At 39.5% G+C, this 13,903-nt stretch overlaps 1 protein-coding gene across 1 annotated transcript in view; it reads right to left on the reverse strand.

Annotated features, from left to right (window-relative positions):
• Positions 1–13,903, reverse strand: part of LOC118811494 (dedicator of cytokinesis protein 2) — a 123,478-nt gene that overhangs the window by 20,927 nt on the left and 88,648 nt on the right. The window contains 8 exon segments of the mRNA XM_036575715.1: positions 1,827–1,983; positions 2,782–2,867; positions 2,968–3,116; positions 3,282–3,340; positions 3,687–3,787; positions 3,952–4,030; positions 5,105–5,199; positions 5,674–5,772. Of these exon segments, the coding sequence (XP_036431608.1) occupies positions 1,827–1,983; positions 2,782–2,867; positions 2,968–3,116; positions 3,282–3,340; positions 3,687–3,787; positions 3,952–4,030; positions 5,105–5,199; positions 5,674–5,772 (825 nt within the window).

Genomic DNA, 13,903 nt, shown 5'->3' on the forward strand with positions numbered 1-13,903 from the left:
GACCATTGCAGAACAGAATAAAGGAGGCTAACAAAATATGCAGAGAAACAGATGAACTACAGTCTGTAATTGTAGAACTACAATGCGTATCTATATGGAAAGTGGAGCTGATAAAATGGACAATGAGTGTAGATACAAGGAAGGTGTACTTGGCCGATTGGTGTATAGTAAAGTGAATTAAGTTTAATTCATGTTTATGTTGATGTCTGCGCATCGGCCTAGCTCAGTACGGTGGAGTGCTCAGTAGCTTTGATGCTTGATGGCTGATTGGCTGGCGTGTCAGTAACAGGACGACAGGGATCCTGACCTGTTTTAGATCAGGTAGATACTAAGGGAAATAGACTGTAAGTCTGCAAGGCTGCTGTTTCTGGGGTTTCTGCTCACAGAGGCCTGCCAGTGTGCCCTTGAACAAGTCGCTTAATCCCAAATTGCTCCAGGTGCATTCAACCCAGTCCCTTCCCTCCAGGGCCTACTTGTACACGAGAATATGCCATCCCCTTTCCACAATGAGAATATATCCAGTTGAGCTCTCCAATGCCTCTCATTGCAGCTGAGATTCAAACTTTTATACAAATACGATTCAAACTCAATTCACACATAAATCCCTGCTGAATGTTCTTGCAAAGCATTCAGCAGTACTTTCACCACAATCTGAATGATTTCTGATGTTTTAGCACTTATAAAATTGTGGAATATGTCAGAAAATGTGTGAGAGTGTCTAAGCATCCCTATATCTCTGTGTGTGAGTGTGCATGAGTGTATGTGTGAGAGAGAACGAGAGAGAGAGAGAGAGAGAGAGAGAGAGAGAGATGTCGAAATGCATTAAAGATACTGAACAAGCACAATAAGAGCAGATGTTATTACTTTGCTATAAGAATCGTTCATGGATTCTGAATGATGGCAGACGATTTGAGTTACCACTATGATAAAGTGAATCCGACACTGGAAATGAAATTAATACTCAACGGCTGAAGCTCTGCCAGAGCATTCTGACTGTATTTGAAAACAGCAAGATTACGGATTGTTCAGCTCATCGCATGCCGCGTCTTAACATCTTAATCATGAGCTGATGACATTATGAAGTCATAAAAAAAGCAAAAGCATGAGGCTGGGGAATTAACCCTTAGAGGATGCACTTATCCACAGCGATAGCAAAAGAATGTTGCAATTTGATATTAATTATTTATTACTCATAGCTCATGGAACCAAGGGGAGAAATTCTGTTTCTGAAGGTAAGAGCTCAAAGTGTTTTAACAATACCACAATTGCATTCGTATGTATAACAGAACATTATGGTATTGTGGTATCATGATTTGAATTTGTTATTTATAAAATATAAATGTAAATCAAATGTGAACGTAATTCATTATGTTTCCTACTGCATAACTAATTGTAATTACATAATTGTATTTTAAATCTAGCAAAATGATGTTTTAATGAAGCACCAATCTCCCAACTTCTAGAACTTAACTACAGCTGCGAGCTTGTAGCAAACTGATAAAAAATGACAACTGAATTGAGCATGAGAATCATAAGCATTAGCAAAGTTCATCGCAATAGATCGTTCTTCATGAGAAGAGATGACAAGAGAAGAAAAGACAATGCACTAAGTTTCTATAGACATTGATGGCTTAGTTCAAAGGCAGATAAGAGGGGAAAAGCTGCTGTGAAGTTTGACACGTTTGATGGCTGGAAAGCTAACCTGCTGGGTTGGAGACTGACAGCTCAGTGTAACAGTCAGTTAAAAGCTTGAGTGGCAGCTGAAGGTCTTTATCCTGCTATACTGAGGTGGGCAGGTATGACATGAATAGGTGGGCAGGGCTTACCAAAAGATTGACAGTGCAGCTCATGCGGTTGTTTCGGCTGTCGTCACTCATCACCGTACGGTAATCAAGGAGACGCTCCAGGAGTCCAGTCACCAAGGAAACAAAGCTCCGCACCTCTGACAAAAGCGGGGCGTGCTCCTGAGCACACTCTAGGAGACTAGAGTCAGGAACACATACAGATGGACACAGACAAGAAATATAAACATATTCATATATTTGAACACAAATAAACAAAAAAGTGGCACATGCATTAAAGCAAACACACGCAAACACACAGAAATGGAGTGTATGCACGTCTTGACTTGGCTCTCCGGCCTTGGTCATCTTTCACTCTAAACACACAGATTTAAGGCTGAAGAGGATTTAGAAGATCTTATGGCGCAAAGCCATGCTTCAACTCCTAGACCCACTCCTAGGCCATAAATCACACAGCTAAAACAGCTCAGACACTGTTTTGACACATGAGAGACAGAAACGTAGTGAAACTGGGGGTATCAGTGAGATAGTAAAAGAGGGAGAAATAATAATAATAATAATAACAATAACAATAATAATAATAATAATAATAATAATAATAGTAATAAATAATAAGTAAAAAAAATCTAAAAGGTTCAAACAAGATCACTGTCAGAACATTATCTTGCATTGCCAAAAAAGTAACCTTACAGGAGAAAATAAAAACAAAAAACAAAACTTAATTATAATGAAAGTTAATGTGAAAAGATTTAATTCCAAGCCATTTTGGACTACTTCTATTGGTCTGTCCTTCCTGAAATTTTGACACTGTGTAAACAGCAGCTGGCACTGTTAAATTATGTAAAAATGGAGACAACAATGATTCAGAAGTAATTGGTATTATCCAAATAAACAAAATAACGACAATAATAAAAAAAATCTTAAAAATATAAACAAACAAACAAATAAATAAAAAAGCTGGCTGTGTGTGTGAATATACATTGTCTGCAGTAGCTCCATGTATCTGACATCTCCTCCCCCTCCTTCCACTTCATGATCCAACTTCAAAATGATCTCATTCTCAAACTGAGAGAGAGAGAGAGAGAGGTGTAATAAAATTCTTAGTTATTAGGGCATAAAAATGATATGACAGTAAATAATCAGTCTTCTGTTTATGGCGCTGTACTTTTTTAAAGTGTCCTGCATGTTTGTGTTCACACTGCATCATGTCAAAGAAGATGGGTATTGTAGCTCTGCGAAGTTCCTCCTCAGGAATTAACGTCATCTCCAGGATCGGCCCCACCATGCCAGGGATAAAACAGATTTTATTCCCCGCTATAACACACACACACACACAGACACACACACACACACACACACACACACACACAATAAGCAATGAAATGGAAATGCAGTAGAAAGTGAATTTGCATACACTGATCTCTTGCGTAAGCTTCAATATATGTGACTATACACTCACTCACACACACGCAGACTTACCCAACTTGTACCACATGTCTCTGATGGCAAATCCAATCAGCCTTCTCATATCACCATATCTGAGAAACAAAACAAAGGAAAAAAGAGGAAAATAGGAAAAGAATAAGCAGATCAAATTAAAGTGTAAATCTCTGTTTGGTTCTTTGTTTGTCTGTGTGTTTATTTGTTTGCCTTTTTCCACATTTCTTACTCTACAGACTGGCACGGCCTACGTTAGTTAATATAGAGTTCCAGAGTGTGTGTGTGTGTGTGTGCGTCTGTGTATGTGTGTTTGTTTGGGACTTAGGTGTGACTATTTACAGTTAGGTGGTCAGTAAATGTTCCACAGCAGCGTGACTAGATTAAATGCAACGCACCTGTATCTACAGGCATATGTCTGTGTGTGTGTGCGTTCTGGTGTCTCACTTTGCCAGGATCTTGTTTCTCTTTGTGGGGGAGAAGTGCTGCAGCTGCAAAGACTCTTGGGTAATAAACGCCACAGCCAAATGGAAGTAATTATTCCACAACTGCAACCGAGGGAGAAGGGAGTGGGAGAGGAGGAGAGAGCAAGAGAGAGGGAGAGAGGAAAAGTAAAAGAGAAATGGAGAGAAAGAGAGATAAAAGTCATATTTCTTAGTTACATTCATTCATGCTTAAGGTATGTCTTATACACAGACATCCACACACCCACCTGCACTTCAAAGTTGTTGTTGTCCAGGAACTTGTGGTTCATGGTGTCAGCGTAGATGTTTATGGCTCTGAGGAACACTCTGATTGGATGATGAAAACAGAGGTTTTATATAAATATCAATCAATGGTAACCTCATACTTTATTCACTGAAATGCACCCCAAATGTTTTAAACATACCGAGTATCTAAAATACTGACATTTTGTTTGATTATGCTTATGCACAACCTCACACACACCCTAGCATTTCAGCATGCCTAAAGCTGGGCCTACACCACACAATTTCTAGCTCAATTTCAAACGCTTTTGCTCCTTCTGACAAATTTTCACAATCTGAAGTGATTTTTCCAGGTTGAGAGCTCAGTCAGAAGTGACACCAAGGATGATCTGGTAATGTGAGAGGGAAAATGTGTCAAGCTTTAGCCTTCTGATTGAAGACCTTCCAAAATGTTCAAACATGTTTGATTTTTATGCTTCAAAACATTCAGCAGTCTTGTAGTGTGAGACAGTCAGCAATGTAACTGAATGAGTGATTCAGGCAACAGCCAGTGAGAGAGATAGGAGGGAAAAAAGGCAAAGAGACACGTATGCACACTGCATGTACAGCAGACTGTAGAGACAGAGCAACTGCTTGCTGAAGGCTAATAAGAGCCTTGATACTGTTTAAAATTTATGGATGCAGATGTGAAGGAATTCACCACACATTCAAGCCTGCACTCGAGATTTTGAGCACTTTTCATAGTCAAAACTTATAATGCATGTGATACCCTAATTTTGCCTTATCAACTAGTGCAGTGGTTCTCAAACCGGCCCTCACGGACCCCTAGATGGTCCAGATTTTTGTTCCAACCTACCTCAAAACACATATGGATAGAGCAAAAATGTGGATCATCTGGGGGACCGGTCTGTGAACCACTGGTCTAGTGTGTGTGCTCTCAAAAACACAAATACAAAAAAAAAAATCTGTAAAATGCTGACATTACTTGGGTGATGCTCTCTGTTATTTAAATCTGTTAAATCTGTTAGGATTCAAAAAGTCGTGTAGTGTATGCCAAGCTTAACAAGCTTTAACACACTACTCCTACTGTATTCACTTATAACTGTCTCATACTCTCATTCACACCAAGTGTGTATGTGTACGTGTGTGCGCTCTCACCTGTTCTGCACCATGATCATGGTGACCCAATCAGAAGGATAAACATGTTTACCAATCAGATCCTTAAACAGCAGGAATGTCTCCATCAAGAAGTCCTACAATAGCACACACAGCCTTATATTAAATGTCTTACACTAAATACGTATGTGTCGGTTACAAAAAATGCAAACTGTCACTGTCATATCAAAACGTCATACTTTCTTTTTTATCTGATCAAATTTGACCCTGAAAAAAAGATTGTTGATCTTGCCCAGTGCAGTCTGCCAAAGATACTGCTTTAAAAGCTGTTTAAAAGCTGTACTTGAATGAGAGAGCTACAATCACAGATTCTGTCACAGCACTATTCAGTGCATGAGCAACTGGGCCTCAGCCTGCACTATATAAATGGTTGAAGGTCAAACTAGGAAAATGCGTTAGCGCTGTTTAAAAGCTAAGTAAGAGTTAACTTTGGCAGAATGTTTTTCCCTGTGTTGTAAATTTACCATTTTGGAAATACAAGGTTTTGTTAGGACAGTGACAAATTACACTTTGTGTGTCAATGTGTGAAATGTGTGTTTGTGCAGTCTCACCACTAGGTCACTAGTGCCACTGAAAGTTTCGATGTAGCTTGAATAGTGTCGATCGTCCATTTGACTCAGTATAGCAGTCATACAGGCTACTACACGAGACTGAGGAGAGAGAGGGAGAGAGAGAGGGGAAGAGAAGGCAATTGAGGGCAAAGTGGTACATTACAGAGGTTGAACAGCAACTAATCAAAAAGTCCTGACACACATTTTGGGAAGGAGAGGGAAAGATGGGGAAAGATGACAAACAACTTTTCAGATTACGCTTCAATCATTCAAAATCTATTTCCACCTCCTCTCCCTGCCCTCTATCCCAGCCTATCTCTCCTCCCTTATTTCTCCCCCCCCCACACACTCCTTCGTGTAGGTGACACAGTGTAAAGGTGGGAGGATGATGAATGGCAGAGGAGGAGGTAGAAAAAGTGATGGATGACGGATGGATGTTTGCAGATGGTGCGATAAGCTCCATCACTCAGTGGCATGTCAGCATCTTGACCGCATTCTGCTGATCAGGAGCATGTGGAGAAGTGTGTGTGTTGGTTATGTGTGTTTATGCACTGATTTGTTTTGTGACATTTGACTCTCATTTGGAATGTTCACTCAGGATGGGATATAATGAGGTGGTTTAATCATTAAAGGGATTTTCAATCAAGCCTCTTTCTGTTGCACCTGTAACTGTTACTGATACATTTCAATGTGAAATGTTTCCCAGTTCTGTAAAAGAACAGAACCTGTTGACTCAAACATACAGAAGCTGTTCTTTTATAAGCATTGGGAAACGTTTTAAAATTATTTTTCAGTGTGGTAAACACTAAACCAGATGCAGCAGATAGTCTACTGGTTGCCAAACACTGGAATATTCCTTAGTCTACATAAGCTGAATGATTTGTCTAACTTGTAAAGCCTCACACAGAGCAGAACATTTGTACCAATGCAGCACCAGTCTCTGAGGTTCATCTGGGTGGAATTTCATCTCAGACATTTTATGCTGGATACATTATTAACACACTGAAGATGGAAAATTCAAACAGAGAATTTAATTATGAGATGAAAAACATTTGGTTCCACATTTCACTCCACCCAGGGTCTTTCTGGGTAGTTTTAATAACAACTCATCCAGTGCAGATGGGAATCCTGCCACTAGCATTTAGTTTCCCACTTTATGGCCTGAACTTCTTTAGCTACATTCATAGGGAAAAGCTTGAAGATCTGGCAATATCTCCAAGTGTTTTAATAATGAGACTTGTTGAAGCATTTGGAGGAAGTTTTTAAAACTTTGATTGGTTATTTGGACAATATATAATCCATTCCTTTTTAAACATGGACAGAGTACAAAAAACTATACTCATGTACATTACAGCAGATATCAGTGACCAGCCACTTTATTAGAAGCCCTTACTTTGAAGGTCTCTCTTTGTGGTGTACAGTTAAAGACAATAGTTCATCTGCAGAAATGCACAATCTGCATTAGTTATCCTTTAGTCCTCCATCAATTGCCAGTTTCTGACCACAGAGCCACTGTTGGCTGGATCTTTATGCATGGAGGATCACTGTAAAACAAGCAATGTGTAAAACCCCCAGCAATATCACTGTGCCTGATACACCAGTACCTGATACACATACGCTACCATGTCAATGTCAATGCTATGCTGAGAATGGTCAACAGCAGTTCTGTGGTCAGAAACTGACCAAAGATGAATGGGGTAGAGGAGGGCTGATAAACACATAGGCTGAAGTACACACACACATGTTACCATATATATATATAAAGGAAGCCACAAAGTCTTGTCTTGTTTTTCTACAGTGGTGTTGATGAGATTGTGTTCACTAGGCCTGAACGATTTAGAGAAAATATCTAATTGTGTTTTTTTAAACCAATATTGCAATTTAAACATGATTTATTTATATACATTAAGCCGCTGGCCTTTTTGTATTAAGATGACCTGCAATTCCATTTATTGGTGCTTCAGACTTGAACACTGAATTTAGTGTGCCAAACTGACAACTCACAAGCTCTAGGTAATCAGATTTAATTTGCCCAATTTATACACATTAAGACAACATTGAATAATGTGGGATATTCTGCAACTCTTGTGATTTAAAAATCGCACTCTTTCAAACTGTGATTTCAATACGTAAGTGATGGACTGTTCAACTCTATATAAGATACAAATGCAATTTGGATGCAAACCTGCAGAAGTCTGCAAAAAAACTACTAAAATAATGAAGATCTGAAACACACCAGCCGCCTTTGAAAGAACACTCTGCCAAAAAGAAAATCACAGCATTGAAATGGTCTGTTTAAAATAAATGTAACTATTGTTAACATCACCACTGTTTTTGTTTCAAACATTTGGCAAGAAACTGAATCTCATTTACACCAAATGCATGCAATTAGCATCTTTCATTTACTTTCGTTCACAGGTTCAAACGCAATTCGACTTTGCAGCATTTAATCAAAGACTCATAACGGTGAGGAAAAAGGTTAGCTCCTACAGAGATAAAGACAGATATTTCAGCTGGAGAAGATCTTGGAGGTATTGTTCATTTTGCACCTGCTTTTTTTAAAACTGAGATAGAAGGTGTCATATATTCAAGTTCACATCATGGTGTAAAAATAAGATATGTAGCTGATATAAATAAACCACTGAATATTTCTTGCTCTCTCAGAGAGATGCAGGGAGAGGATTTCACAGCTGTTTGTGTGGCTGGCTTTAAATTCTGCTTACTGGAAATATGCTGATCACACAGACGTCTGCTTCTCTGAGAAGCTTTTGCGTGTGGGTATGTGTGTGTCTGAATGATTTCCCTATTGTTACTGTATTTGTACTTCCAGATTGAGTTTGAAAGTGGATGATTGAAGACAAAAGCACATCTTCAACTCACACACATGCACACATCTAACAAAGAGGCAGAAGATACTAGAGAGTAAGTTAAACATGGAAGTTAAAAAAGAACTTCCTACAAAAACACTATATTTGAGTACATGTAGCAACACACGCATATGCACACAGACATATGTGCTAACAAAGATGGGCTGGAGCATCCAAATCTCTCCCTCACACACACAGAGGTGTGTAGGGGATAAAGCGGAAGAATGAAGTGTAATCTGTCTTATGTAACAAATCTAATTAAATAGAAGAGAGTGTCATCTATATGGGCAGATGGCTTACGCTGCAGAATGAAAACGACACCACACACATACGCTCACACACACACGAAACAATGCACAATCTCAGCAATACACATACAAACAAAACAATAAAAATCTGCATTTCGCTCTTAATCCTGCCATTGTGTAAGTACCACAGTATTAGGCCGTATTTCTTCCTCTTTACAGAGAAAAAGCATGACTTATAACAAATGCATTAAATGAATGGCCCATAAGAAACAATATCATCAAAGCAGTATTTACCTTAATGCTTTAACAAGCTTTATGTAATACCTTCATATTTTAAGCCCTATAATGAAAGCTGTACTTGTGTCTATTCCACAGCCTATTTCACTAATGTGGAAATACAGACATCGCTGCAATTTCCTATACAGTCTCTTACCTATGGCAGCATGCTGTAGACTTTTTTCATATTCAAATGCTGAAAATGCTAATTAAATATATGTACAATTGCATTTCCCATGTGAGTTTGGATTAGTTAAGACATCATTCAAATTCAAAGCATGTATTTGCATTTGCATTTCTGTATATAATGGATGGAAAAGTTCATATGGAAAAGCAAAGTCCTTCTGGCTTCATTTTCATCGTCTTGATGGTCTCAATCTGACATATTAAAAACAGAATAACAATCGGCCATTTGCATTAGCATTTCCTCACTGTTGCACTCCAGCTCTGCCAAAAATTTAAATGTACTTGCAACTCTGATTGCAATTGCATTTTCACTGCCAACAAGGCTCTCCCGTCAATCAAATGCTGGGGGTGGGACTTTTTAATGTGGGCATATTTTAAGAAGAAGTGATGAAAAAAAGTCTAAACGTTTTCAGTACTAGCTCATTGTTTGGAAAAGTAAATGAGTTTAGAAAAGTAGATTTGGAAAGTGATTTTATGTTGTTGTGTGTGGAAGTGATTCTTGACCCAACTAAGAGAGCTTGTGGCTATCACAAGCATCAATATTGGTCACACTGAAAACACATCTGGCAAGTGAGTGACCAGCTTCAGGCAGAGGCTCACAGGACCGTTGAGAACGTGGACGGCCAATGATGGAAATTCCTATCAAGGAGATGCAGGGCCACTGTGGGTTATCCCAGTGTTTCCCAACCCCGGTCCTGGAGAAACACTAACCTGCATATATTAATGTTTTCACTGCTCCTAACACACCTGATTCAGCTAATCAGAACCGGGCCTTATGTAATATATAAGGCAATAATGACTAACACCAGTAAATGTCTGTTTGGGTGCCTAAGCGGATAAGCCATTATGAAAACATGCAGCAACAATTAAACATATTTGGTAAACAAATTTGATTTCAAATCAATGTGGTATCAAAGAAAGTCTGTCCACTGTCAAAAGAGGTGTTACAAAGTTATGGAGAAGTAAAGGGTTTGAGCAGAGTTGATAACTTTAATTTTTACTTTAAATCAGGACAGAGTAGCAAGCTTGTATCTGTCCTCAACCTATACATGTTTTTAGTCTGAATTTGAATTGTTTTTAAGTGTGAAATCATCTGTACTAATGCAAATGTTATTAATAACCGTTATGCTTTCATGGAATAATCTTTGACCACTATGTTGCTTGGCAACCACAGCCTGTTAATAAACTAAATTATTTGGAGGAAGAATTGTTTACTATGATTCTTATAAATAATACAGTTATACATTTATAAAGCATTGGTGTATTTAACATATTTTGTCACTATTTTATTAATTAGTGTCAGGCAACAATACCACATAACTGTGGTAAAATCACTGTAATGCAAGGCCTCTTGTGGCACATTGCTATAGAAGTGTGCTCCAACATTTCTATTCCTTACTACAGAAGTTCATGACAATTTGAAATGCATCTCAAGCAAGCCAACTTCTACATGTACTCCTAGCACTGCACTTTCAATTTTTGCAATGATGCTCAATCCAAACAGATCAAAATGTGCCTTGGTTAACCAACTAAGTGGGTGTTTGTGCATACTTTGTTGCAGAATTGCATGCGTGACATGCATGTTACATGTAACCATGTATGTGTGTATAATCTAATTATGCATGGATAATACAATCCATGTCAGTTTCTTACTGGGGTAATTTACCATCAGACTAGTTATAGCGACTCTCTAATGGCAGATGCATCGAGGGAAAAAGGGCGGTAGTGAATAACGCAAACGTACCGCAAGCGGAAAAACAGGCTGGCAATCCTCATTTATAAATCAGAAAATGTGTTTTCCAATGTCATTTGCTTCTAGCGTCACTTTAAATCTGGCAGTGTTTTATGAATCTGGCCCAATATGACCTGTGTAGTTTTGCACACGGTCTCATTCTACATGTTCCTTCACCGACACTTCTAGGCCAAATCAACTTAAATTTGGCAAGGCCCCATCCCCCTGGAGCACCAGGGTTAAGGGCCTTACGCAAGTGCACAAGGAAAGGAGCAGAGCAGAGTTTCATGTGGGACTAAATCCAAAACTAGTGATTTTATTCATTTTTAGCCTTCATGGATAGTGCACAGTCCAGCTGACACTCAAACCAGAATCCCAGAAACGTTAAAATAAAAATGGACAAAATTCAGGCTTTAGAATGGCTGCCACTATTGTTTTACTTTTGTCTATTTTTATATATAGCAGTAAGTCATACAGTCTCAGAAACCCCATAAGCAAGTCTATTTTAAATTACTTATTAACTTGACACAGTTTGAGGTAAGTTTATTATGATTCAGGCATGTCATTTGTACAAAGCTATTTGATGGCGTCTAAGGTTCCATTACTTGTTAGCTACATTAGCCTCATAACTCCAGTGCAAAACTAAAGAAGCAAGTTCTAGACACCAAACGTCTTGGCTAATCAACTACAAAATTGTGTAAATCTGATTATTGTCAAACCTGTCACATAAGGGTGGCTGCATTCACATAGTCACACATGCATACTCAAACCTTTTCAGAATGAGTTCCTCAGATCTGTCATTTTTTTCTCCTCTGAAATCTCCCTCCTCCTCCATTTCTCACCTGGCAGCCCCATTTCAACACGGCAATCTTTTATTCTCCATCTTTTCAAAAATGGAATATTTAAGTTACATGATTTCTGGTACCACAGGCATCGCAGCCGCAAGCACACAAACAGATGCTCACTCGCGCTTTAAAGTTTCAGCAGCCACCACAGCCTGTGAGGAAGGGGCAAAAGAAAGGGAAGAGGATAAGCATTACAGAAAGAGGCAAGTTTAAAATGTGAAAGATGAGCAAAGGAGAAAAAGCAGAAGGAATGACAGCATAGAGAGAAGAGAGGGAGGTAGTGTAATAACAAGCCCACTCTTACACACTTCAGCTTGTGCATAGCTGTTTATAGGTGACAGCACAGCTCACAAAAGAGAAAAGATTAAATAGAGAAGAAATAAAGACTATAACTATAGGGATGTGCCTGGGAGAAAGAGATAGATAGAAAGAGAGGGGGAGAGAGAACAGGAATAGGTGAAAATGAATGACACAGAGGGAAATGAGGAAGGAGTAGAGGGAAAAGAAAAATAAAAGAGAATGAGAACCCCCAGGCTTTGAAGAGAGCAAGAAACAGTCCTGCCAAAATGAGAGTGTATGAGAATACACAATGATACACCCTTTCATTGAGGCGAGGGGGGTGGAGAGAGAGAGAGAGAGAGACAGAGAGAGGCAGGGGGAGAAGGAGGGGAAAAAAGACAGTCCACAGGTACTCATTAGACACATCAATGGCTGGAGGGCTGCACCAAGAACAGGCAGAACAAAAAGTGTGTGCATGGGTGTGTGTGTGTGTGTGTGTGTGTGTGTGTGTGTGTGTGTGTGTGTGTGTGGAGAGTTTTATGGTCACTTGCCTCTTGTCCTGATTTCAGTTCACTCCTGTCTTCCCTCAGGCTGCCAGACTCAACAACCTCATCTACATCTTTTTTTTTCCCTCTGCTCCCTTCATTTTTCCTCTTCCCTCAGTGCCCTCCTCACCTTTTCTCTTCTGCTGCCTGCACACTCCATTTCTCCTTCCAGCCCTCTTCTCCTCACCTCCCTCTTGCTTTCTTCACCTTCACTGTCCTCTCTTTTCTCGTTTCTTTCTGTCTTTTCACTCCATCAATGAAAACAGAGAGTAAGAAAGAAAAAAAGGGTTTTCTCTTTTCTCCCACCTTCTCATTTTCTCTCTTAATTTCTCCCTCCCTCTCAACTCCTTCCTCCCTTCCTCTTTCTTCACTCCCCATTTCTCCTCTTTTCTGTCTCTTCCCTCTTTTTCTCTCCCTCTTTCCTCCTTACTGTCTTTTCCTCCTACCTCTCTTTTCTTCCTTTCCTTTCTTTTTCATCCCAATTCAATTCTTCCCACCTCTTTTTACCCCTTCCCTCTCTTTTCTCTTGCATCATTCCCTCTCTTGTTATTCTGCTCTGCCTCATTTCTCTTTCCTCTCTTTTCCCTCCCTTTTCTTTTCTCTCGTATCCTTCCCTCTCTTGCTTTTTTCTGCTCTGCCTCTTTTCTCTTTCCTATTTCTTTTCCCTCCCTTTTTCTCTTTTCCCTTGTATCCTCCCCTCTCTTGCCTTTCTTCCTCTCTCTTTCTCTTTTCTCTTGTATCCTTCCCTCTCTTGCTTTTTCTGCTCTGGCGTTCTGGTCTGTCCTGTCTTTTTCCCCCTCCCTCTATCTCTTTTCTCTCATATCCTACCCTCTCTTGCTTTTCTTCCTTCCTCTTTCTCTCTTTCATTCCTCTTTTCTCCCTCTCTTTTTCTCTCTTGTATCCTTCCCTCTCTCATTTTTCTTCATCCCTGTCTCTCTTCCCCCCACTCTGTCTATTTTTCCCTTCCTCTCTCACCCCTTCCTTTTTTCTTTTTTCTCAATTCCTTTCTCTTTCTCTCTCCCTCTTTCCCCTTTTCTCCTTCCTTCTTTTTTCCCTCTTTCCTATTTTGTCCCTCCCTTTCTCTCTGTCTCCCTCTCTCTCTCTCCCCTCTTTTCTCCCTCCATCTCTCTTGTCTTTCTCTCTAAACTAATGTTCTGAGAACTCATCACAGCTCTAAATCAAATTAAAGTGAGCTTAGCCTGAGCAAACAGCGGCTACACCTACAGCCTTCACCCTGACACGCGGGTGTGTG

The sequence above is a fragment of the Colossoma macropomum genome, unplaced genomic scaffold (assembly GCF_904425465.1).
Source record: "Colossoma macropomum unplaced genomic scaffold, Colossoma_macropomum, whole genome shotgun sequence".
In the NCBI taxonomy this organism is placed as follows: Eukaryota; Metazoa; Chordata; class Actinopteri; order Characiformes; family Serrasalmidae; genus Colossoma; species Colossoma macropomum.